The sequence below is a fragment of the Caretta caretta genome, chromosome 2 (assembly GCF_965140235.1).
Source record: "Caretta caretta isolate rCarCar2 chromosome 2, rCarCar1.hap1, whole genome shotgun sequence".
NCBI lineage: Eukaryota > Metazoa > Chordata > Testudines > Cheloniidae > Caretta > Caretta caretta.
The window spans coordinates 118,853,557-118,881,248 of record NC_134207.1 but is presented as its reverse complement, the minus strand read 5'-3'; the positions used below and the strand labels follow the sequence as shown (position 1 = coordinate 118,881,248).

Here is a 27,692-nt window from a genome sequence, read left to right as displayed (position 1 = left end):
CTGGCAGCTCTAGAGGGGCTCGTGCTTGGGAGCAGTAAGCAAACCACAAGACGTCTCAGGGCCCTGCAGGGAAAATGCGGTGGCAGCCGCTTCCCGCTAGGACTCTCCTCTCTCTCTCGCTCTGCTACCACTTTTGGACTCCTCCCGTAGCTGCTGCCCTGGAGACGAACGGCAGGGCCCTCCACTGGCTCGGAAGCCGCGGATGGGCGGGCAAGCGCCTCCCGCCGAGGGGGGCGTGGTCGGCCAAACACTCAACGCATGGAAACTTCTCCGAGCCCGTCCGCGGCGCTGGGTCCGCTCTGCTCCTTCGCCCCCTGGCTCTGGCAGGGCTGGGGACGTGGCTGGCAGCCCGCCACTTGATTTCTCCCGAGCGTCCGCCCCGAGCCCACAGGGGATAGGGGCGCGCCCCCCACCATGACTCCGCCGCAAGGCAAAGGGGATAAAGTGACCCCACCGCCTTAGCCAGAGCAAGCCCCGGCCGGGAGAGGGGGCGCCCTCCTGCGCCAGCAGCCGCAGCGCCTCCCGGGGAGGAGGGGGGGCGACATGCCATGGAAGGCCGGGACTCCGGACTGCTGGGCTTGGAGCAAATGCTAGCGCCTTTCGGGAGCCGCCAGCAAGAGGGGACGGCGCGGCTGCTCCCGCGGGACCCCTGGCGAGGCAGCTCCGCAGAGCAAGAGCAAGAAGGGGCGGCGGCTGCGCTGCCTCTGCAGGAGCCTTGGGGCGAGCCGGAGCGGGCCGGAGCCTCTCCCCCGCCAGGGGATGGAGAGCTGCTGCTGGGGCTGCGCCGCCGCGGCGGGCGGTCCCTGTCGCTGCCCGCTAGCCCGAGCCTGGCGGCCGCCCGGCTCTTCCAGCCGCCGGAGGAGGGCAGCGGGGGCTGCTGCACCAAGTGCAAGAAGCGGGTGCAGTTCGCGGACTCGCTGGGGCTGAACCTGGCCAGCGTGAAGCACTTCAGCGCGGCGGAAGACCCGCAGGTACCGCCCGCCGTGCTCTCCCGCCTGCGGCGCCTGCCCCTGGAGGAATTCAGCGCCGCGCTCGGCCTGGGCTGCGGGGGCCGCCCGCCGCCTCCCCTGCAGCTGGTGCCCGACTTCCAGCCCGCCGGGGAGCTGGCGGCGGCCGAGCGGCTGCGGCGGGAGCGGGTGTGCCTGGAGCGCCTGGGCCGCCCCGCGGGGGACCTGGACGTGCGGGGCACCGTGCGGGTGCTGAGCTGCCCGGGCCCCAAGGAGGTGACGGTGCGCTACACCTTCAACGAGTGGCTCTCCTTCCTGGACGCCGCGGCCCTGCCCCTGCCCAGCCCCGAAGGGAGCGACCCCCCTACCGAGCGCTTCCACTTCAGCCTGTGCACCCCGCCCGGCCTGCAGGAGGGCTCCGCCGTGCACTTCGCCGTCTGCTACCGCAGCCAGCAGGGCGAGTACTGGGACAACAACGGGGGCAGCAACTACACCCTGCGCTGCTGCCGCCCCGCCCCCGGGGGGCTCCCCGCAGCGCCCAGCACAGACCCCGGCCACGGCGACCCCACCGGGTCCCTCTATTGAGCGCCGCCCGGGCCAGCCGTGAACCACACCAGCACTACCCAGCCTGGGGCAGCCCCTGCCTTCAGCTTAGCCCGGGAGCAGACCAGCATTACTCAGCTTGGGGGCAAAAGCAGCGCCCTACTCTGAGCTTAGTTTGGGGGCAAACAAGCCGCCAGTCAGCCAGCGCCTTCCAGGGAGCCTGGGGCCGGCCGGCCACCCACCCATTGTGCCGAGCCTAAGATGAGTGGGGTGGGGTAACAAGCAGCCGGCTATGAATGTCCTGCCCTTGAACCCAGAAGGCAAACACGCTGTGCCAAGCCAAGCCTTAGCTGTCAGATACCACTGCAGTGTCCCATCCCCTGTACTCGCACCCTGGAACAACCCTGCACCATTTTCCTGGGGAGACCTTGCTGCATAGTCACTGGTTTCTGAGCCTCCCATTGGAATGTGGCTTATTTTGGGACCTCCTACCGTCAGCCTTAAAGTTGTAGAAAAAGCTAGGTCTGACCTGTTAGTTCCGGTATTGTTAGTTCACCATTTTTGTAAAGGAAATGAACTCTCAAGAGCTGCAAGAAATCAGCACAGTTGCCTCACATAGACTTTTCTCTTTAAAGTTGTTTAAAGAGAACTGGAAACAAGATTTTTGTGATTTATTTAAAAAAAAAATTCTCTAACTTGATGGTGGTGCCTTATGTGAAGTTTCCTATTTAATACACTGAATTTAAGGAGAGAACTTTAAATCCAGTGTTGTGACTGTGCTATGGTTATGCATTAGGTCTTTGGACTGACAGATAATGCACGCACTTTCCCTTTTATGGGTATGTAGGCATTTCCTAGAAACAGGGACAGATGTAGGCAAAAACTGACTTATTATTACGAGTTGCAGAAATCCAGCTCTTTTTTGAGAGGGAGAACTGGGCGAGGGTCAGTCGCCAACCCCCATAATTCTTAAGTTTTGATTCTACGAACACATGGGTTCAAAAAAGAATTGGATAAGTTCATGGACAATAGGTCCATCAATGGCCATTCCACACTTTGGCTGTCCCTAGCCTCTGATTGTCAGAAGCTGGGAGTGGATGACAGGATGGATCACTTGATGATTGCCTATTCAGTTCATCCCCTCCGACACACATGGCATTGGCCGCTGTCGAAAGACAGGAGGATACTGGGTTAGATGGACTATTGGTCTGACCCAGTATGGCTGTTCTTATGCTTAACTTTACTCATGTGATTAGTCAGTGAGGCTACTCAAGCACTTAAAGTCAAGCACATATGTCTTTGCCAGAGCGTGGAGGAATTTAAAGGCTTAAGTTCAGTCAGTACTCTTCACACATTCAAACAAGGGGCCTAATTCTTTCACCCCCTTCCAAAAGCAACATAATAAGACAGCAGTCTTCCACTTTATTTTTAATTTAATGGAGTCCATAATATAATTTTCATGAGTGTGAGCACTTTCTGGTTTACTTGAGTGTCCCATCTTTGCTGTAGTTTTGGAGGCCCTGAATGATGGAAAATATCCTTCTTTCCTTGTAAGTTAGTGCTCTTTAACATTGTTCAATGGCTAATGCACTTCCCACCTACCACAGCCTTTTTTTTTATAAAGTTCATGTGTAACTCTGGCTAATCTTTGTTAAAACAGAGTCTTGCCACACACATACACGAGTTGCTTTTTCCTCTTAATGAAAGATTTAGAAATTTTAAATAGTGATGGTTTTTCTAATGGTATGTCTACGCTACCAGTACTAGAGCAGCACAACTGCTGTTACACCTCCGTAGCACTATAGTGAAGGAAGGAGTTTCTGTTGCTGTAGTAAATCCACCACCCTCGAGAGGCGCTAGGTAGGTTGACAGAACAATTCTGCTGTCAATCTTGCTGTGCCTACAGAGTCGGTTAGGTTGACCTAACTACATCACACAGATTTGAAATTTTCAATAGTATGATGGATTTTTGTACAATTTGGCATGGGTAAATATTTGTTAGAGATCACTACCTGAGGAATGATTTTATGAAGTAGAGTCAGGTCTTAGTTTTCCATGGTCCTCACTAATGAGTGAAAATAAATGGTTTCCTTCAACCCTCTTCATGCTATATTTATAACCACATTTCTGTAGGTGTTTATAGTACCTTATTTTGTTTAGTATGAAAGCATGTGTTCTAAGTGTCATTTGTCAGTACACATTTGTAAGAGACCCCATTCGCTAACATCTAAGCAGTGTAACAAGATAAGTAGCATGGAAAAGTACAACTTTTTACATTTAGATGACTGATATAAGTTGTTTAAGTGCATGGAGCTGTAATTTATAGAACTAGATGCTCCAAGGCTTGTCTACATTATAGAAAGCTAATTTAATGGAATATTCAATTACAACGTGATCGTGCCCTCTAAAGGTTAAAACACAGTTTGATTTTGCAGTGTAGACAGGGTCAGACTTTGTTAGTGAATCACACTATAACCTTGGATTTTGCAGGTCTGTAAGCAGCATTCAGGGTGATGGCTAAAACATGGTTTAATCCTGTCTGAGCCACAGGACTAAATCATGGTTCACCTATGTTAGGGCACTACAATATTGTAAGCACCTGCCATGACACATTAGATTTTCAGTGTGTATGAGGCCTTTTTAGCATAACGAAAACACAATTCCATTGAAAATTGATTACTTGAACGTTTCATTACTCAACTTGACCTATATTATTGTGATACAGTACTGTGTTTGAGGTTGTACACAGTAAGTTGTATAAATATAAACTGAAAAAGAAATCCCAGTAGTAATTCTACAAGTTATGTATACCTCCCAGTCCATATATTTTAAAAAGGAAAACAGTGAAATGGTTTACTGTCCCCGATACATTACATTTTTATAAAAATATGTAGTATAAACAGGATACTACATGGGAAAATGTGAGCTGATTTAGTTTGTTAAGATGGCAAAGACATAAAACATTAGATTGTTAGTACTTGAAATGTATGCTATTACAGCTGAGGTATGATGTTAAAAGTATTGAGCCCAATTCTTTGCTGAATTACAGCATAAAAAAATAAAAATATATATATTTTTTTAAACTATTAAAGGTCAAATCTAGCCTATGCTGAGGGAGGGAGGGTGGGAGAGAGCAGAGATGGTAGCTGGTATGTCAGAGAATCCTGCTGTCAGGGCAAGATTATTCACAACAGGCCAGAATGTGCCAGAGTCTGTTGCATACCAGAGAAAAGATTTTCAGAGTTGGTCTCCAAAATGTCAGAACTTTCCAGAACACTAACTTAACATCCCATACCTTATACTTATTCAAATAGGAAAAGATAGGTATTCTTGATCTGTTCTTCCCTGGTTTTGCTGGCGTCCCAGATACAGATTGGGAACTGTCTCAACTCCCAAGTAAAGCAGTTAGGGTGCTGAATGAGTTATAGATATTTAACAAGCATTTTAAAAGTATGAATAAAAATCACTTACCCTCTAAATTAATGATGTTTTATATCGATGGTATATGTGATATGAGCTCACCAGTTGTCCAGTCAGCCATATAGCCTTTCAGGAAAAACAGGGTAGACTGTGTAACTGTTTAAAACAAAAAGCGAAGAACTTTTTTGTCTTCCTCTAAACGTCATAAAGAACCAACTCAAGAAAGCTAACTTTTACCTTTGCTGGTCACCTTTAGAGTAAAAATCCCCCCCTTTCCTCCCAGCCAAGTAGTCTAAAACTTCAAGACGTGAGAAGCACTGTTCTCCATGACTAAAATACTAAATATTTAAAAGTACTTTTTAAATTACAGCTAGCATATCTGTACCTACCTACAATCTTGCTACCACTACTACTTAAAAAAAAAATCCTTCTCCTGCTTTGACAATAGACAAGACACTTTTTTCAATAATAAAGCAAAAATGCTTTTTTTGAAAGTAAAAATAGGATGGGGACTGTCTCTCTCTAATGAGTCACACATGCTCAATTTTCAGCAAGACAGTATGTTGCACAACTTTCAGCTGTAGATTTCAAAGCACTTTTCAAAGACTGCATCAGCATGAGTCTCTGCATTCTCACAGATGAGGTAACTGAGGCCTACAGAGATATAGTGACTTGCCAAAGATTGCCCAAGAAGTCAGTGTCAAAAACAGAGTTAGACTCTGAGTCTCTGAGTGCTAGAACCTATGCATAATCCCTGGACGTTACTGCTACTGGTATATGTAATAAGTTCAGACAGGATAGGTATATTTATTAAAAATCAAGTATTTCTAACACCATAAACTCTGATGGTGAGACTAAGCAAAATGGTAATTGGGCTTAAATGTCAATATGTCAATGTCAACACACTGTATCACCATAAGATATCTGTTGCAGTATGTGAAGATTTTCTAAAAAACTAATTGAAAACATGAACTCTTAGAGGTTGTAAGAATGTTTGGAAAAACTCCAGTTCTGTGAATCTACAGTACTGTATGTGCAGATTTCTATGGTCCCTGTGGATTAGACAAGGTTTTCGAGGATTAAAGGAAGAAATATAACCAAAGGCTTTTATAGACATTTGTAAAACAACAAATAGTGATCTGGGTGTTCTTTTTTGTTTTTGTTTTTAAAGGTCAGATTAAATTGCGTGGGCATGAAGGAAACCAAACTTAATGCACGTTAAATTTGGTTTAAGCAATTTGATTTTTGCAGCATATAGGAAACATTTATTGTTCGTTATTTGTATATTTAAATACACTCAGTAGGAAACTTCTGATAGTTATACATGATCAGAGGGTATACATGATTAAGATGGGTTGATAGAAGGGTAGGAATTTCAGAAAGATATTATGAAGTTAAACATAGTTTAGTGCTGTCAAGGTCTGCATGTAACTTACACCTGCTACCTTTAAAGTATCAATTTTGAAAGGCCTGGGCTTTCAATCTGAACTCTAAAGGCTGGATTCTGCTCTTGTTTACATTAGTGGGACCTGGAGCTGGACCAGTGTATTGAATGAAGGTAGTGGAGATGATCTGGACCAGAATTCTTAGTTAAAATCTGATTACCTGTTTGGTCTACTTGAAAATTGCTACCCAATGCAGGTCTATGGTAATACGAAATTGTCATGAAAATTCACCTGTCCAAGTACAAAATGTATTTGCCTGCCCTTTAGCACGATAATGAAAGACCTTTAATACTTGTCTGTTTATAAAAAAATAAAAAAAAAAAAAAAGCTTGTTCTTAGTGAGCAGAATTTCCAAAGGCTGGTATAAATATTTTATGTACTTTTTTTCAAAAGAAGTCTTGTAAATTCCTCACAGGTCTTCATAGTTCTCTTATTCTGGATGTAGAACAGTAATCATTTGAATGCATAATTTAACCCCCAAATTCTCCCTCAGAATACTGCAGTACTTAGGAGGTTTAAAAATAGCATAGATAAGTAGAATAGGAAGATGTATTCCTCTAAAATATTAATATTTCATCAACCTATGGAATCTACTAGATATTTCAAAAGCACCTACCACTGTGGTATCTAAGCACTCCAAATCTTTTCTTTAGATTAGTGGAATATGTTCATTTTAAGGAGAAAGTGGATTTATTTCCCCTTTTTCCCTCAGATTGAATAACTATGGCCCACATTTCCCCCTCCCTTTAAAAAAAATTTTTTTTATATGTAGAAGAAAAAAGCAACATGTTCTAAGTGGGTGAAAGAATTCTTTTCTTCCACTGCAATGGCCAGTGGGGTAGCTGCCCTAAATTAATGGCTCTCCCAAGATCTATGGAGATTCAGCTGCCCTGCTAGCCATCTGTTCCAGGCAGCATGGTTCCTCCCTCCTCTCTTCCTTCCCTGTGGCTGCACAGTAGTACCCCCTAGGTGGATCTCACAAATGCTAATACTGCTTCCTGTAGCATTAATATGCACTCTAAGAGTGAAATTCTGCACCATTTCAGTCAATTTTGGGCATTTTGCCACTGACTTAAATGAGGCCAGGATTTCACCCTAGATATCTATGGAGTGAGCAGGGGAACTTTCCGAGGTTAGCCATTCCCTCTCAATTCTGTCCTACATACATGTGGAGGTCCTTGCCAGAAGTTAGTGGAGGTGCTTCTGCAAAGTGTTAAGGAGGTGTGGGCGTGTGGCGGGAAGCATGCTGTGGAGCTGGTGCTTCTAGCCTTCCACAAAAACATACTGTCCTGTGTGTCTTACATGTTAGGAGGCACAAGTAATGCTGTTAATGACATGCATTAGGCTAGAAATAGTTGGTACAGTTTTGCTAGAGCAGTGTCAGTTTAACATCTCTATGTTGATGGCTTGTTTAAACAAGAACAGTATATGTGATCAGCAAGTAAAAACGTTTGTATGTAACCTCAGGTCTGCTTCACCTTACCGTGGCCATACCGCTAGTATTTCCAGGCCTTTTAAAATTGATCCTCTAAATGTAGTAATGGTTGGTTTCAGAGTAGCAGCTGTGTTAGTCTGTATTCGCAAAAAGAAAAGGAGGACTTGTGGCACCTTAGAGACTAACCAATTTATTTGAGCGTAACCTTTCGTGAGCTACAGCTCACTTAAGCTTATGCTCAAATAAATTGGTTAGTCTCTAAGGTGCCACTAGTACTCCTTTTCTTTTTAAATGAAGCAAGATTGTCTCATCAGATATCAACAGGGTTTTAGAACTGCCTGTCCTTGAAACCAGTGCTTCTCAAGCTATCTGATGTGGGGGACAGGCAATTGTTTTTCCCAATGTGCGCGCAGACTGGCAGCCAATGGCTCGCGGACCACCACTTTGAGTAGCACTGCTTTAGACAGTTATGTTAGGGAAGTTCAGAGATTGCCTTCTGCTCTCTTTCAGAATATTGTTTGCATTTTTCTATTAAAAGCTCTTATTTGACCTTTGATATATGTAAAGAGCCAAATTTTGGAGCATGATAACTGAGCCACATCATTTCCAAATCAATAAAGTCAAAGGTTGCTGAGATCAGGGAAAGCTGAAGGTAAACGTGTGAAGCAAATGATCTTTCAGTGTAATACTACAAAAATTAGTATCTTACTAGGTAATTTTAAGAATTATCACAGAATTAGTAAGAGTTCTTAACATTTTCCTCTGCTGTAAATCAGAAACAAATATCCCTTTTAGAATAGGGGGACATTAAATTAAATCACTGGGATTCCTTTTACTGACAATGTTCATATTTATATTGTTTACATTGCTCAGACAAAAATCCAGTAAACAATTTCATGGATAACTAGTGAAAATAGAATATATAAAAAGGGTATTTTTAAATGAGCAGTGTAATTTATACTAGGTTTTCCTTCCATATTCCATCATTTTAAAGAGCCAAGTGAAGTACAGTAGCACATTTTCATTCCATAGTTGATAGGATTACTTTCATACAGTATTTGACAATAGTTTTTATATACAGGGGATATGTTATCTCAACAAATGCAATACTAATCATCATGCATTAACAGAGAATATTAATGGGTCTCTTGTTCCAGTCATGTGTAACAGATTTGCACATGCTACTATCATTCATATTAATAGAAGATACACATACTGTGCATCAGTAGGGAAACAGACATTCCTGTTGTCGACACCCGCTCCAAGGAGCATCCTTAAGTGCACTAATTGTGTTGCAATTTACAAGTAATCATTGTACTAGATTATTTCATTTTCTAACTTTGCACCTTATTAAATAAAGTATTTTTATATCTTTTATATAACTGAAGTTGGTTAGTGCTTAAGGATTGAACAGTCTCCTTAGGTAAGCTTAGAAACTAAGCAATGTAGTCATGCTGTATAAGAAGCCCATGGATAACTTCTTGAAGTCTTATGTAACTGATTCCTCAAATGAGAAAATAAAATGAGCCTTCTCAACCTACTTTGTATTACACGTTTCTATGCACACAGGCCTCCGCTCTGTTAATGTTGTTTTCAATTGGCATATCATATGTACAATATGCATCCTTAAAACTACAAGTGCCCTTTGCAGGCTTAGGAAAATCTGACTGGTAATAAGAGACATAAGGTATATCTATATTGCGGCTGGCCCGTGTCAGCTGACTTGGGCTCACAGGGTTTGGGGTAAGGTGCTGTTTAATTGCGGTGTAGAAGTTTGGGCTGCAGCCCGAGATATGGGACCCTTCCACCTCACAGGGTCCTGGAGCCCGGGCTCTAGTAAGCCAGAATGTCTACAATGCAATTAAAAAGACCCTTACCACGAGTTCTGTGACTCCAATTTGGCTGGCATGGGCCATCTGTGGATTTTAATTGCAGTGTAAACATACACTTGGAAGGGTTGAAGTAACATTATAAATGTATCTGTACTGTGTCTCGCAGAAGACACTTGTATAATTTTTATTAGCAAATGCAAATTGCTAGACCTGCCATTATTTTCTTCTGTAAAATTTATTTGAAGAAAACATAAAATTAACATCTTAATGCTATTAAATGCTTTAGTGGCACGTAAATCTTTTCCCCGCTTGTCCTTTTACCATCAATGCTAATGTTCTAATTAGCTTGGTTAGGTGTATTTTAGGATTTTAAAGTGTTAGTGCCTTGTTTTTAAACTGCAGTCCATGGCATTCTGCCTAGTTAAAAAAAATCTATTAATGCTGTAGCAAAGTGATCTATTTGCTGTATTTATGTACCTAACAAATGGAGAAATACTACAGTATCTGCTTTCCATGTGAAAAGCAGTGTTAAGGCAGTTTTGTAGTCTTAAATACAGTAGTGGCACTTTATTTTGCATACTCTTTCCATACTTAATAGAATGCTATATTATTAAAAGTCAGGTAATTCTACAAATAATTCTACAATATTTATAAATGAATAAGTTTTGGGAATTAGTACTTCTGAATTAATCACTTACATATGTTCATTGCTTAGTTCTGTCATTTCAGTTTGATACTCTCTTTAGTTTACAAAAGAAAAAGAAAGTATGCCCCTTTGCCTCCACAAATGCAGCTTCTTTAAAAGTTACAGGCATTGTCCTAGTTTAAAGTTCTGACTACTTCATGTAAAGCTCTTGATGTACATTGTGCTGAAGCTTTAAACTGAGTAATTTTTCTGTACATTCTAGTGGAAAACGTAAGTAGTGAACTCAGAGCACTGAACCGAATAAAACTTGATTTTTAAAAAAGATTAAATTCTTGTTTAGCACACTGTCTTAACAGGTGTAATTTACTTTTCAAATTAAAAAAAAAAACATTTCAGGAATTTTCTCTCTTGCAGAGCTCAGGAACATTGCAAGAAAGAGGAATCTTAAGGTGAAGCTACTGAGTTGGTGGCTTAGGAGAATCTCTTAAGAAACCCCACCTCTTTCAATATGCTACTCAATGTGGGCATTGAATGAGGCCCATAGATAATTACAGAAAGTTTTAGAAATGTCTGTTTGCTATTGCCTATATTTATTCAGTTTAACAAATAGCTGTTTTTAAAAATTACTTTTTTGTGGCATTACTGTAAGTAAGTGTAGATGAATAGAATGCAGTAAGCAACCTCCTTGGGAGTTTCACTGGATCCAATACTGAATGGGCATAAAGACTGAACTGCCTTCAGCCTCTGGAGATAGTCCCTGCAGAGCAGGCATGAGACACTGAGCCAGCGTGTAGAGACTTGCACGCTCAACAGAAATGAGAAAATATTTGTATGCATTCTGAATTAAATATACCAACCTCACCATTCACACTCAATTATCTAACTTTGCAAGTATCTGTAATAAGGGTAATATACAAAATTTTTGTACAGGAAAATATGCTTTGTTCCTTTTGCCAGTTGCAGTTTAGTATATTAAAATAAGGAACAGTGATGAAATTTTATTTTAAAAGTTCTGAAGTCTCAGTAACATGAGGCTAAAATTCTATTACTGAGCTATTCACTGAGAAGTGAGATAAGACTGGTAAGCTTCCAGGAAAGTTTGAGTTGCACATTAACAAAATAAAAATTAGTGAGGTTTGTCTGACATTTATGAAATTTACAGAGAATGCTCTTTAAATGAAAACACACAATCTAACCTTTGATATTTGTAAGTGTTGAAGTCCAGGATATAACAAAATATCTTGTTTTACTTAAAGGCCTCCATTAAATTTCACATGGCTTTAATGAATAAATTATTTAACAAGAACTTACCCACACCAAGTCCATACAAATTCAGCTATTTAGTTTATTCACTGTAGGCTGCATATTTCCATATGAACTGGGGCTCAATGTAAAAAGTAATTGTAAACAATTGTATCATTGGTTGAAATATAATTGGTATCCTTTATGAGCCAGGTAAGTTGCAAGATCACTGGGAGAAGAAAATATCTGATTACAAGTATTCGGTTCATGGAATTTTATTGTCAAATAAGGCCAAGAAACAGTCTCATTACACATGAAATACTAGCAAGGGGGATATTAGGAATACATTACACGCTATTGTAGGCTTAGCAGTACATTTTAGTGCATGAACCATGAGAAGAGAAATTCTAGACTGTTTTGGTGCCAAAAACTGAGCATCTCAAAAGCTTTATCTTTTACTATACCGATAAGTTTTTCAAACTCAGGCAGGGTGCATACACACTATATTGGATATGCTATCGATGTGCAGCACTACAGAATGCTGAGGATGGTCCAACGGTGCTAGATGATCAGATTATCTCTGTGTTTTCTGGACTCTCAATAACAAGTTTCTGGGTTGAATAGAGTTGACCAATGGTAACCTGAAATAAAACAAAAAATATTTAAGAAAAGACAGGCTTAGAGGGCCAATGGGAAGTAAAGGGAAGTAAAAATGCACAGCTGAGAACAAAAGTGAAAGTGGACAGTCTGTATTCTTTTTGCAACGTTGTTAGTCAGCATCAACCCAGCCAGCAAAAAATAATAATGCATAAAACAGCCACATACTTAAATTCTCAACCCAGTACTGACAATGTAAGGAAAAAGATATGCATACACATTTGTTAGGTTAATATATATGCAATTAATAACTACAGAGAAAGGAAATGCAAAATATATTTAGACAAATAGAAAGGAACTTTATAAGAATTTTTTTGGGTGGAGACTAATGCACAGAAGTTGTTCGTTTACCTCTTTGGGATTCACAAATTAATTTGCCTTAAAAGTAGTTGAGGGGGATAGGGTCCCCTACACAATTTGTACATCAGTAACATATAATGGATAGAAATAGCTTCTTGTTCATAACATACTATTCATACCCAGGATCTCTGTGCTTTATAGTTAAGTAGTAAAGCATTACAGACAATGAAAAATTGATTTTCTAGGGGAGAGGGTGGGTAACTTGGTCTATCTGCCACTCACCCATAGCTCTCACAACACCCCTCTTCTGCAACATAGCATCCGTCGTCCTCCTCCTCCTCTTTGACCCATCCTTGTTATCATCCCTCTAGTATTCCCACCAGCTCTACCTCCTCCTTCCTGATTGCTCCCTATTCCCAGTGACCCCATCCAAGCCCATCCCCTGATCTCCCTCGCACCCACTCTCATCTCCTTCTTACTGTTCTCCATACTCTCCCCCTCTCCTCTAGCTTTCCCCTCACAGTTTAATTTCTCTCATCTGAAAAAAACACCCCTTGACCCCATTTGCTTCTCTAACTACAACCCCATCTCCCTTTCATCTCTAAGCTCACAGAATGTGCTGTTTACAATCACTGCTTGGAGTAGTTCTCCTCTAATTCCATCCTAGACTCCAATCCATCCTCCATCCATTGCACTCCACTAAAATCACTTTAGACAAAGTCGCCAATGACCTCTTCCTAGCCAGATCTCAGAACCAGTTCTCCATCCTCATCCTCCTTAACTTGTCCGCCACCTCTGACAGAGTCATCCATGATCATCATCTTGAAATCTTGTCCTCCCTTGGTTTCTGTGATTTTGTTCTCTCCTAGTTCTCCTACCTCTCTAATCACACGTTCTGTGTGTCCCGCGGAGGACTGTCCATCCTCCAACTTTCTGTGTGATTCTGCAGGGCTCTGTCCTGGGTTCCCTTCTCTTCTCCCTCTGCCATCTTATCTCTTGGTAATCTTATCCATAAACACAAATTCAGCTATTTTCTATATATTGACAACTCACAGATCTTACTCCCTCTTGTCCTGTCCAAAATAAAATCTTGGCCTATTCCTCTGACATCTCCATATGGATGTCTAGTGGTCAGCTCAAGCTCCACAGGTTAGGGTTAGGGTTACAGCACTACCATCTTGCCTATCACTCAGGCCAATAACCTGGGTGTCATCTTTGACTAGGACCTCCCTCTGGGTCCTCACTTCCAGATTATGTCTAAATCTTGTTGATTCTGTCAGCGGTCACATCTCTAAAATACTGCCTTCCCTATCCAAATGACAAACGCAGCCTTGCCCTGCTCATATCCATTAAAAAAATTGCTGTCATGATCATTTCCCTAGCCTGTCGCTTTGCCTCCTTTGCATCGCTCCACTGACCCCCCTTCTCTATTGCATCAAACATAAGCCACTTTCAAGGCCCTTCATGGCCTATCCCCACTCCTACCTCTCATCCACTATTGAGAGGTCAACTCTCACCTGTGACTGGCCCACAGTACCAGCCTCCATCACCCACTTGTTAAATTCTTGAACAAGCAGCTCTGCTTTCTGCCATGCTGTCCCTCATGTTTGGAAGGAGCCCCCCCTCTCGCAAAGCTAACATTATCCTCCTTCAAACCCTGCGTTGCCATGATGCCTACAAAAAAACATGACAATGGTTAGGCTATTGGTATACTGAGACCACTGCCTGTCAATATTGTTTGATTGTTTACTTGTACTCTCTAGTATGTCTGCATCCATATGTTGTCTTGTCTCATTCTTAGACTGTAAGCTCCCTGGGGGCAGGGTCTGTGTTTGTACAGCACCTAGCACAGTGGGTTCATGGTCCATGAATAGGACTCCTAGCCACTATGGTAATCCAAATAATGATTTTTCTCCCCATTGTCTTATGTGTTAATTACCTTTGAGCTTGCTTTATAAACTCTGCGTAAACTCCCAGTGAATCACTGCCACCTGTGGGGCAGAGGGTAGCAACCAACTGGCATACAGACCAGTTAAGGGGTAGAGGAAGAGGAAGTTTAGGCTAAAGAAAGCATCAGAGGCCAAGATTCTTTTTAAAAGGAGTTTAAAATTTGGCTTCTAAATCCATAGTCAGCCAACTAAATAAGTGTCCTGGTTTTCACAAGGCAGGACACCCATTAGCTCCCATTGAACTATTAACGTAGGAAAAAAACAAAAAAACTCAGCTTGCGGTTACTGAAGTAGGATGAAAAAGATGGCATAATTTATATAAAATATTTACATCTATCTAGACGGTATTACGTAGAATCTGATATATTACAAAGTATCATTGACTGCATTACTTGTGACAGTGCGTCAATGCAGCAGGAATCTAGAGAGCAATATAAAAGTCAAAGTTCAATGTTTCAAACCTGTATTAGCTTACTTAAAAAAGAAAAAGCTAGCAGTTATTAAGTTATATTTTGCTATCCACTCCCCACACTGTCACAGATGCACCTTTGCATAAATGTTGCCCTTCTAAGAAATGAACAGTCCCCTTTTGATAAATAGCCTGGTCTGAAACTTGTAAAGCACTGGATTTTAGACTGACTATTCACTGAAGGGAAGATTAATATGTCGTTCTTAAAGGAACAGCAGCGTTTCTTGCCAGCAAACGTTCCACTCCCTTAGCATACAGAATTAAGTCAACAAAAGCCCATGAACAACACTGATTAATAGGGAGTAGATGTGGTATATAGAGTATATGAAAAAAGAAGCTGTATACACAATTTAGGAAAAACCATATTATTTCACAAAAAGAAAAAAACAGTATATACCCCCAACAAAAAGTAACTTATATCAGGCAGACCACGCAACATGTGGGTTATGTGGCAGGCTGCAGAGTCATAATTATTGCTATATTATAAACCCTGCCATGACATTTAATTAAATTAATATAGTTGAACATTTTAGGCCAAAATGTTCGTACCTGAGGGGTCTAAAATTAGGCTCTGAAATCTATATTTAGGCTCTCAACTAAGTGCCCTGCTTTTTGGCAGCTCCTGCTGATTTACAATGTGCTTATCACCATGAAATTAAATACCTAACAAGCTTTAAAAAATGTTTTGCAACTAACATATCTGTCCGGGAAGAAGGGAGCATCCTTTCTACAGGAACTCAATGTTGTTCATAGGCAGCCATCCTGCACAACAGGCAGTCCAACAAAGTTGGCCCAATGAAAGAGATTATCTCACCCAGCTTGTCACCTTGGGAATTTTAAAGTTCTAGGACAGTATAAAGAATCTGTTTTCTTACTTACGTCACTTTTGGGGAATGGAGATTTCATCCTGCCATGAAGAAAAGCAAGGGGGATGAATTTCCAGCTGATCTGTGCTGCAGTTTCAGCTTTGGAGGCCTCCTTGGTTGATACAACCCCCCCCTCTCCCCCCACACTATTTCAGCCTTCCCACCACTTTGCTGAATCAGGTTTGCAAGAGGCAGCACTTCCTGCTATATCAGTGACTTCTACCAGATGGTTCAATTCAGCTTTGTAAGAGATGTTTGGTTTTAAAGTAGCAGGCTGGGGAGCTTTAAATATTAACATTTGTGTTTGTATCACTTGGGGGTGGGGGAAGGGGAAGAGAGGATGGGCAGTTACATCCCAGCCAAATCTACGGTAGATGTTTTTGAGGTTAGTTAAATAAACCGGAGAAGAATTTCTCATTATAGCTTGGTCACAGGTTCAGCCATTACAACTTCTTTTTTAAACTGTCAATGGATCACTCATTTTCTGTTCTGGGTTTGAGATGAAATTTGCAGTCTCTCTGCGCTCATATCTAAAACCTTGCACTGCATTTTAAAAATAAGCTGTGTATGCTGTCATGGATTTAAAGGCTCTTATTATATACAAGGCAAAGTTTATTGTTTTTTCCCCCCTCAAAAAGGTTTTTTCCTTGTGTCTATTATTTGGACACTAGGCCCTCCTCTTCCCTCATTTTAGAGGACTTTGTCAAGATCTTTGGACAACCTGAATGGCAATGTCCCAAGGGTGAAACCTGAACTGCAGCTCTTCCCTTTTTTCAAAGGAAGAGGCAGGGAGGTTGAGTGTCTGACTTCTGAGTCAGGCAAACATCTAAGGTTTTGGCCATGTGGAGTGTTTCCAGCACTCATTGGCCAGCTGTGGATGTAACTAAACTGGTGAAAACCTCTTATGTAGAGATGGGAAGCTGTGATTTTCATTGGCACCCCAGAAGACTGCCATCGTGGCATGATGTGGCTTCCTTTGCTTACATAGAGATTCGTACTGGTGGTGCTATTCTGGTGGCTGGCAGCTCAGGAAAATACCCAATGTATACATGACCTAAGATTCAACATTCCCTCTCTACTCTCTTGCGGAATAAAGAAAGCTAATAAATTAAAGCTTTAAAAAATTTCACTAAAGACAAGATAAAAAACTATGTTTCTGCTAAGCAGAGCTCTTCTATCTGCTAGAACCTGGAAGTGAAGTTGTGTGTTCAGGCAGGGCAAGCTTCTTTGCAGGAGGAGAATGTCAAAAAATGTAGTTATTTTCTGTTCACCTGGGGTAAGAGGTTATGTTCTCCACTGTTGGAATGGCTGACTTGGATATATGAAAATCTCCATTAAAGACATACATGTTCGCTCATTTTCCCAATAAACATACACAGACACACATTTTAGTGTGCACTCAGCCCTAAACACTATGCCACTGCATCTTCACTAATCTGCCTGCAGTTTGTAGGATTTTCTTGTAGTTCCAGAATTTATTTCAGAAAATTTACGTTAAACTTCTAAACCTCAGCTCTTCAACCACTGTTATCCTTGAACTTCCAATAAGACGATTAAAGCTTTGTACATACCCTGATCACATACACTTTAGACAGAACAGACACAAATTCCTTTTACAGTTGCTGAAAAAATTAAGATGCTCACACACCCCCATATCAGCAGGACTGCAAGAGAGTGTTTAAACATTTCAGTTTTAATTCACTAATTCCTAAGATCCCAATAACTTCTTCTACAAAGATATTCTGTTGGCGCTGATTCTAATGAAAATGTTTTACTAGTGTTATATTACCGCACACTCATTCTCACAAAGCATTAAAGAGTTAAATGGCTATTTACTGTGCTCTTTCTTCACCAAGCATGTTTGTAATTTATGCACAATGAGACATTTACTCTTTTGGTAAATGGCTGGAAGCCAGCGTGCAGGGGTCAATGTCACAGTATTTTCATCACAGTTCATTTACCACAAGCGATGTTTGCCTAGAAAATCCTACCATTTGCTCCACAAACCTCCCCTTCAGTTTTTTTCTTACCCTTTGTATAACTGGTGGTATAATTTACACTTTAGTCCTCCAAGAAAAGTTATAGAATAAAAAACATTTATGAAAGAATCTGTGGGAACAGAAAACCAAAGTGATGGTAGAGATACACTTCAGGTCTGAATGAATTACTTGATGTTTAAATATTTATACAGTGCCAGTAATGTGCTATGCACTTTATCAATAAGTACGATGACAGCCTCTCTACCCAAACAGTTTACAATATACAATATAGAACTGCGCCACCATTCGATGTGATTACACAGGATTATTTTAGCCGTACCCCCAAATATTTGTAGTTAGTTTGTGTGAGGGATATATTATCTTGAAACAATTTAATCAATGAAAAAAACAAAATCAGTAAGGATGACCAGAGTAATTAGAGATGAAAAATATCTACAGCATCAAGTTCTTTCCCTTGCACATGAAAGGTATAGTCCCCGATAGAGGATAGCTCAGATAAAAGTCAATATGAAACCATACTTGATTTTTCCCTCACACCTGCAGATTTGACAAATGCTGTAACATAAGTAGTATGGGGCTGGGGTAAAATGGGCAAAATTGACAGTAAGAAAAGGAAAGGAAGGTGCTGAATAGTAAGTATTGATTGAATCTGTCCTTTCTATAACTCCCACACCATTCACAGATCATTTGGGTGTGGCAGAAAAAAAGCAAGAAACTTTCCTACTGTTCCTGGTTCACTTGAACACTGAGCTCTCCCTCAATCACAGCTGGTTGCAATGATAAGAGGAGGACCTATTGTGGAATGTTTCACAGCTATAAAAAAGGTTTAGAAGGATAATTTTTTCTCAAGAATAATAGAATCCTAGAAGAAAAGTCTCTTAAAACAGAGTTAAGTATAAAAGCATATTGTCATTGAAAACAACATTAGTAGAATGCTGTAGTTTTTAATACTCTGAAAACTAGAAATTCAGAAAACCTGTTTAAGGTGCCAACATCACCCTTAACTCTACCCACTCCAAGGAAGAGAATTTTTGTTTAGTGAGACTGTGGACCTGAAAGTCAGATGATTATGGTTCTAATTCCAATTTTGCCAAAGTCACTTTAAGGTGCAATTCTCTGAAAAGTGACTACTTTAAAAATGGCACCTTACTCAACAGTCCTGTGTATATTCAAAATGTCCATTAAATTTAGTAATTACAACATTTTTACTCTCTTAGTTCTGAAGAGCCAGCACAGCTGAGAGGGTGAACTGGATTCCATTGTTCATTAGAGTTATAACTGATTGGAACTTAGGAAATAATTGTGCAAAATGTCACAGGTGTCACAGATAATATAACTTGGACTGTAGAATCTATCTTATTGGAAGTGATATAAGAAAAGAAAAAGCCCACCTTGACTCTCAGATTTGAGACAAAACTGCAGAGCTAGAAATTAGACAACATCTCACTTGTAAGCTGAGTGTATTTTTAGGGAAACCACTGAGTTTGCTGACAAACACAGAACTGCACAGTGCCATTTTTAGTCACTTTTCAGAGTAGAATCACACCTTTAAGAGCTGTACCTGGGAAACTTAATGGAGTACAAGAAAATATCTTTTCCCCACCGATTAATTTCTTTTATTGCCTATCTCCCTGCCTGCAGCACCATTAATGCCCACAGAGCTCCCCCAGTGCCCTTTATTTTCCATCCTGTGCCCAGCTAAATTAATGATAATGCACTCAAAGATATTTTGCTCCTGTTTAAGTCAGTGAGAGAGGGACTCATCATTTTTTGGGTGTTAACAATGCTGCTATAGAAAGGTAAGAGAAATAAAAAGCCCTGGGGACAAAACAGGACATCCAGACTTAGAGGATTCAATAAAGAGGAGGGAGAGCTAGGTAAGAGCACGAAGAGCATGTGTGTATAGGGTTCATTGGCCCTTTTCCGTTTGGGATTTTGTATCAGGGTTTGCTACTGAGAGGGGTTTACTGGCCACATTACTGTTGTGTGGAGAGATCTTCCTGGGAGAAAGCGTACGAACTTATGCACTACCAGAGCTCTATGCAGGAGATGGTGTGGGAGAAGAGTCTTTCAATTCTTCTGGGCCCCTTTGGTGAGGCCTTGAAGGCATCACAGCCTTGGGCTGAGTGCCCTTCCCTAACACATGGAAGGCATTTTTCATTCTTCTCTGATGTGAGGATCATAGCGATGTAAGAGGAACATTTGGCATTTTCCCAAGCAGATCTGCCAACTTTGAAAGTGACCCAGAAACAGACATTGTAAACAATAAACTAAGACTTCTGAGTTTATACTGTAACTATTAAACTACCCATGGACTATTTACAACTGAACAACTACATGTAAAACAAACATAAATGTGAAAAGGAAAGACTTCGCCAACAGATGGACAGTGAGGAATTAACAGACTGTTAAAGTGAGCACAGTATTTAAATCCCTTGGCTTACAGAATGCTGGGCTTGAGGAACATGTGTTTCATCCCCATCTGGTAACTACTGCTCAAAAAAGTTCTGTGGCCACATGACTACGTGTCCAGCACCTACAGCAGGGCTCTGTGGAGCCAATATTTTTGGAGAACACGCTACTGCGGGTAAGGAGCCCCTTTCCCCCAAAATCCCTTATAAGACAATATTTTAAAATTGTATTGTTAAAATTAAGAAAAATAAAGCAAAGATTATCAAAGAACTTGAAATAACCATTACGTTTCTCTCCCTTTAAAGGTTACTTTTTGTTATTCATATGTGGTTTGAATATAAAGATTTACTGTAGATGGCATGTCTGGAATTTAAAACCAAACCCAACATCAACTCACCCCAAGCAACTAACCATTTGCTTATGGAATAATACAAGTAATCGAATCTGTGGCATATGGGTACATTTGGTAAATATGTTACTTAATTAATAAACAAATTGCAGTTCAAAAATAGCTCCCACACATGGTTAGAACGTTTCCTTTCTGTCCACACGGGCAAAAAGGAACCTTATTACAACAGGCACGTATTACAATTGTGTTCAAGCATGGTTATATCTGAAGCATAGGCAAGTAGAGGGGAGGGCAGACAGGGAAGGGAAATACATGAATTATCAACTCAGGGTCATTTTATTAGTCAAGACAACTAACATGTAAATGAGGACAGGAGCAGAACAATGTAGAAATATGAACAATGCTATAAGAAAAAACGGTTATCTACCTTTTCGTAACTGTTGTTCTTCGAGATGTATTGCTCATGTCCAGTCCATTCTAGGTGCGTGCGTGCCCATGTGCACAGTCATTGGAGATTTTTGCCTTAGCGATATCCGTAGGGTCGGCTGTAGCACCCTCTTGAATGCTGTGCTCATGTACTAGTATATTAGGCGTCGCCGACTGTATTCCCCCTCAGTTCCTTCTTGCCTGCAACTCCAACAGATGTGTAGGACGATAGGTAATGGAATGGACATGAGCAAAACATCTCGAAGAACAGTTACGAAAAGGTAGGTAACCATTTTTAATTCTTCAAGTGCTTGCTCATGTCGATTCCATTCTAGGTGACTCATAAGCAGTATCCTCAGAGGTGGGCTCGGAGTTCACAGTCTAGCAGCTTGCAGTACTGCTCTACTGAAGTCAGAATCACCCAGCAGACCCGGGACAAGTGCATAATGGAACGTGAACATATGGATGGACGACCAGGTGGCCTCCCTACAGATGTCCTGGATAGCCATTTGGCCTAGGAAAGCTGTCGAGGAAGCTTGCGTGCTGGTTGACTGGGTCATTACGATCGCTGGAGGCAGCACCCTTGCCTGATTGTAACAGCAGCGAATGCAGGCAGTGATCCAAGAATAAATTCTTTGAGCGGACACCGGACAACCTTTCATCCTGTCGGCCACTGATGAATAATTGTGTTGACTTGCGGAATGGCTTGGTCCTTTCAATGTAGCAGGCTAGCGCCCTCCTGACGTCTAGCACCTTGTCCGGGTCCGTTGCCTGGTTTGGCATCTGCAGTGCTGGTTGGCCTACTTGCTTTTTGGCCACCAGGCCTGCTTCGGGCAAAGATGACCCTACGAGGGGCCAGGACCCCATGCTGCTCCCAGGACTCATAGGAAGATCCCTGGCTGGGCTAGGGGGTCCGACTGGAGCAGTACCCTCGAACAGCTCCGCAGAAGGCACATGGCCTGACACAGGTCCTTTGCCTGAAGCTCCCTTTTTCTACGGTGCTGATCGGCCTGTCGACTTCAACTGCTTCTTAGGCACTGGGGAGGGGGACCGCTGCCAGGTGGGTTTTCTGATTGAGAGAGGTCCGAGGCAGGATGAAGTGCGCCTCAAGCAGATATCCTGCTCCTTTGGAGTTTGAGGGTGAAAGTTTTTGCAGATCTTGCACTTGTCCTTTCCATGGGACTCCCCCATAACACTTTAAACAGCTCTAGTGGGCAGTGGCAGATTTAGAGTTAGTGGGGCCCTGTGCAGAGCTTCATTTTGGCCCCTCCGGGACCCAGCCAAGAAAAAGAGCATTCTCTCTTAACTCCCCCCCTCCCAATTTTTCATTATTTTTTTCTTCATCCTCCTCCTATATTATAAATAATATGAAGTAAATGAAAATAAAGTGAGGTACCTTGATTGTTTTTGTAGTCTAACTTTTTTTCACAGACCACTTGAAAATTGCTGAGGGTCTTGGTGGACCACTTAGTGATCTTTCCAAATGTTGTTTGTACTGTTAGCTAACTATTGTAAAGTGCTTTGGACAAGAGTGCTTTATAAAAAAAAAAAACTTTATAACCTTTCATCGGTCCACCTGAATGGAGTTCTTGGACCACAGTTTGGGAACTTCTGGTCTAGATGAAAGCTTGTATTTGCATTACGCTAATGTGAAAAATGTGTAAAAATAAAAAGTACAGATGATGCATAAATGGAAAAATAAAAGTTAACTTCCTGTGAAGAAACTTATTCAATTTGGAAAAAAAATTCATATAGCTTTGTTTCTACACTTTTTCTTTACAAAATCATCAAGTCATCATAAGTAATATTTTGTAAAGAGGCACTTTCAACTGTCAATATTACCGAACTTGTCAAATGTTCCTGACTCATTGTATTTCACAAATAATTTTTAAACTTGTTTCAATACAGAAAAATAATGTTCACCAGAAGCATTTGTGACAGGTATCGTTAACAATATTTTCAGAATGGTTTCTACATTTGAAAAGATTGACTGCAAACCGTCACGTACAAGTCTATACAAATCAACTGGTGATTATGAAGCACAGACCTCATCATTTTCAATAAAATGAATGAAATGTTTCACTTAATCTTCAAAAAGGTTTGTGTCTATGTCCTCTCAGTAGAATTCACTTAATTTCTTACCGTAGTGGCTTTTCGCATTTTTGTCCATACTTCTGTCAAAAAAGACGCAAAATAAATCAACAGTTTTCTTTAGAGATTCACCTCTACTCTGTAATTGCACTATTATTGTGTCACAAAAAACACTGGCGGTCTCAACAATGATCTTCTCTTTCCCTTTTAAATTGATTTCATTGTCTCTAGTTTCACCGAAAGAAAACTTCCTGCTTTTTTTATGTTTCTCATCAGATAGATCAGAGGAACCTATATTTTCTGTTAATGTTAGTGCCTCTACTTCCACCGGGCTATAGTAATTTTGAACTTCCATGACAAAACTTTTAACTGAAGCTAACAATTGTGTAGCATTCAATAAATTTTTTATCAATCTTTTGCAACAATTTGCTGATGGCATTAATTCTTTGAAGTAAACGGTTCCACAAAAGAGTAAAAACAGCAATATCGTATTTTTCAAACTTTTCTGCTAAGGATTTCGCTTCAGTTTTCACATGCCGTTTTTCAGAATTTGATGTGGCTATGTCTAATAAGGTTTTCTTTATATCATCATAGCTCATTTTCAAAGCCAAAACAGCATCTGCAGGAGCAGACCACCTGGTGTCACAAATTCTTTTGACTGTCAAATGTGTTTCATTTGTCTGCTCCAAGCGTGATCGTAGCATACTCCACCAATGCGTGGAAACTGAAAAAAGGCATACATGTTTTGAACTAAGTAAAAAAAAATTTGTAGATCCCTTACAAGATTCGGCTGCAGCGTTGCAGATTAAATTTAAAGAATGGCTAGAACATGGTATGAATAAAGCAGAGGGGCTTGCATTGGCTCAGTCTTGCCTGTAGACCTGAATATTTTCCTGCCATATTTGCGGCATTATCAAAGCTCTGCCCACAACAATTTTTGATGTCCAAACCTAAATTTGCAATGATTTCCCAAACAGTTGTCTCTAGACATTCAGAAGTGTGGGATTTTAGCAGGACAAAACAAAGAAATTGCTCTACAACTTCACCATTGCCGGTCACATATCTTAAAATTAATGTTAATTGGTCTGCATGACTCACATCTGGTGTTGAATCTACTATTATGGAATAGTACTTAACATCCTTTACTTCATCAGTGAATTGGTTTCTCAGCCATTTCTGCCATTATAGTGATGAATTCATTGTAGATTTGATGCGTTAAAAAGTTGGTCTTCCCTGAGCCATAATACTGATAATTTTTCAAATGTTCTTCGAGAAAATCATCAAATTCACTAAGATTTTCAAGGCAGGTTAAAAAATTACCTTTTTGATTTGACAATGACTTATCATGTCCTCTTAGAGGTAGTCCCAAAGAACACAGCAGTTTGACCGTGGCAACAACACGTCTCAGCACTTTCCTCCAATAAGAACACTCCTTTTCAAACAGAGCTGATAACACAGAATCAATTCTTCCAGATAATTTACACCTTTGAACGAACTTACACATAGCATTAATATAAGCTTTGGAAGTTTCATGATCAGCAATATGTCTTGGAACATTTCTCCAATTAGAGTGCCCATTGATGAATGTTTATTTTCCTTTACTATGGTCAGGGAATAATTTGCAAACATAACAGTAGATTGCCTTAGTGGTTTCCAAAAAAATCAACCAAATTTTCATTTCTGTTGTCCCATTTTTCTTCATCTTCAGAAAATGGGACTCATGAAGACGTCTAAAATGCTTTCATCCCACAACCCCATACTCTTTTCTAAATTTTCCATATGATCTACATTTTTCAGTTTATTTACTTTATTACTTTATCCAATGAAACAGATTTTGGCCATAATACAATAATGTCTTCAGGATAGGTTTCTTCCCTTACTTTGACAAAATTACCAGTATTTTGTAGTTCCATTGTCACTTCAGAGTCCACTTGTTCAACTTTTGCAGTTGTTGTGGTATCCCCACAACTTGGCAAGTGATCAGATAATTCAGATGTTTGCTCGCCCATACTTTCTGATGAGTGTCCACTATTCAAAACTTTAAGCTTTTTAAAATAAGATGACAAACTGTCTTTTTGCTTAGCTTCGTCTTCTTCATCTTTTTGACTGTCAGACTCATAGTGTTGCTTCATTATTGCTAAAAAACTGACCTTGATTTTAGGCAGATTAAAAATGTCTGAGAGAGCAGGGGCATAGCCACGGGTGGACTTAGGTGGGCCGTGGACCACCCAATTAGGTTTAATGCAATTAATCCGGCGTTTTTATCTGGCTCTGTAAAAACGGGATTTTGAATCATTACATGCTGGTGACAAATCATGGGCATTGTTGCAAAGTGCGGGGGAGGGTGCTTTTGTTCAATTGGATAACTGGTCAAGCAACTTTGCTTGGCAAATGACGATTTCCCTTAGTTGCTGTTATGCTATTGCTGAGACAGCAAAAAAAATGGCAAGGCAAAATTCTTTGCTAGACTACTTCAAAAAACCACATTTAGAACACATTTCGCAGAATAAGTTCGCAGAATGCAGAAAGCCTGGACTGCTTCATGATTTGCAACGCTTATTAAATTCAGTCATTTGTCAGATTTGTCCTGCATTTTGGGGCACCCTATTGTTGGGGGCCCTTGCCACCGCAAAGTTTGTTTCACCACTGCTCATGGGGGTCACTAATGGGTATCGGCTGGCTGCACGATGAGCATGGCTTAAAGCCTGGGGACGGGGCATGCCCCACTTTGAGGCCAAGTCCCAGCTGAGACTTTTACTCCTAAACAACTACTCTAACACTTAAATTAAAGATCTGACTAAGTACCTATCAACGAACAACAAAGGAGACAGACCAATGGACTATAAGAACCACTAATGTTCTTGCAATGCAAGACAAGACGCTCCGACCAACCATCGCTGGCAGTAAGAAGGAACTGAGAGGGCGTAGAGTTGGCGGCACCTAATATACCGACGCATGAGAGCGGCACTCAAGAGGGTGCTACAGCTGACCCTACAGATACCACTAAGGCTAAAATCTCCAACAACTGCACATCAGTGTGCACACACCTAGAATGGAATCGACATGAGCAAGCACTCAAAGAAGAAAATAACTTCCTTTGGCTCTCCTGTTTTTGTATTTTTAAAAACAATTTCCTAAAAATGTTTTGCTGAAAAATGCCATCTCATGAGGGATAACAATCTGTTCTATGAATTGCAGATGATGAGCTGAAATTAACTGACGAGTAACAGATGGTTTAACATAACAGAACACTTCTTTCTGCATTCAAATGAAAAAGCGTTTAATCCTTTTCTTTTTAACCCTATAATAAATGTGCAGCAAAAGAGGGAAAAGGATAGCCTCCTCTTGGTACTAGAATCTGACGTCATTTACTTTATGTTCTTTTATGCCTCTTTATGATGTATAAAAAGACCTTATGGGGGTGTGTATTTAAAAATAGATTTTTACATTTTTTTACATTAAAAAAATCAGGTTTGTCTATTCTGCTAGTTGTAGGAGACTCCATGGATGATTAAAGAACTGATATTTATATCAGAGGAATCATACAATTAAAACTTAATTGAAAGGGAAAACTCTGAAGCCAGTTCACCTGCACCTGCAAATGGCACTGGTGAATCTAGCACCAAGCCTCATATGAAAAAAATTCCTATAAAAGAAGATTATCCCCCCAACATTTAATATAGAATCCAATTTTCTTTTATTAAAAATCTCTCTTTCTCTCTCTCACACACACATAGTAATGTACAATGAAAGTTGATATATGAACTAATTACTAATACATGTCAGAATAATCTATTTACTTTTAAGATCCAGAGACCGTTATTTATAACCTATACCCAGTATCTCTCCTATTTGACTGTATTTGCCAAATGCTTATATAAAACGTGACAATGGATTTTATCACTGCATATTTGTTTTAAAAAAGTTATAATTCAAAGTATTATTTCCCCCCCGCCCAAATTAGATATGTTGTGCGAAAATATATGTTCAGAATGAATATTATTCACAATTTCTGTAAGTCTGTTTAATGTAATTCTGCATTCACTAGATGAAAGCAATAATTTTCTAAATACCTAATATCCATTTCTGACTTGAAAACTTTATAAAAGAAGGATATACACATCAAGTTTAGCACACACTAACTTGGGCAAAAGCAGCAAATCTGAAGTTCAGCAGAGATTGTTCAGTGATTTGCCAAGTTTCAGTTTGTGTTGATGTTAAATATGTTTAAAAAACACAGACTTGTTTTTATTTGCTTAGCAAAGAAAAACATCCCTGAGCTAAAACCAAATGTTATCAGAAGAGGTGTGAGTGGGTATTTGCATACATAAGTTATGCCAATTTAGTAGAATTAGAATACTTTTGAAACATTTATGATCTTGAAGACCCTTTCCCTATTTCCGGTGATTCCATTTCTGTTTCTGTGGGAATGGAAACGGAAGTGAAGGAGAGCTAGAAAAAGAGAAGTTAGAATAGAACTCTTGTAAGTTTTTAGTAGCTGAGGCTGAGCGCTACAAATGCTGTCTTCCTTGCCAAAAGAACATACAGGCATTTGGAGCCAAAAAAACTGTTTAAAGCTTTGTGGCAAGAGGTAGACAAACTATCATTAAAAAGAACTACTCCAATATGTTTTTCTCCCAATTTCTAGATGTAATGATCTGAA

At 40.5% G+C, this 27,692-nt stretch overlaps 2 protein-coding genes across 5 annotated transcripts in view; one reads left to right on the top strand and one right to left on the bottom strand.

The window, feature by feature from the left end:
- Positions 1 to 236: 236 nt before the first annotated feature.
- On the top strand, positions 237 to 9,330 carry PPP1R3G (protein phosphatase 1 regulatory subunit 3G). Its single transcript, XM_048839776.2, has one exon. It carries the CDS (start codon positions 549 to 551, stop codon positions 1,530 to 1,532), a length of 984 nt encoding a protein of 327 aa, XP_048695733.1. The 5' UTR covers positions 237 to 548; the 3' UTR covers positions 1,533 to 9,330.
- Positions 9,331 to 11,769: 2,439 nt separating this feature from the next.
- LYRM4 (LYR motif containing 4) overlaps positions 11,770 to 27,692 on the bottom strand; it is a 149,501-nt gene continuing 133,578 nt past the window's right edge. For all 4 annotated transcript variants that reach the window (XR_007355194.2, XR_007355195.2, XM_048839781.2 and 1 more), the window contains one exon: positions 11,770 to 12,151. Coding sequence is in view for 1 of the 4 variants with exons in the window: in XM_048839779.2 (XP_048695736.1) it covers positions 12,080 to 12,151 (72 nt within the window). In the remaining 3 variants the exon portion in view is untranslated. The remainder of the gene's footprint in view (positions 12,152 to 27,692) is intronic.

Bases quoted from the DNA above. Each gene is read 5' to 3' on its own strand.
- PPP1R3G (XM_048839776.2), top strand. From the start codon at position 549: ATGGAAGGCCGGGACTCCGGACTGCTGGGCTTGGAGCAAATGCTAGCG.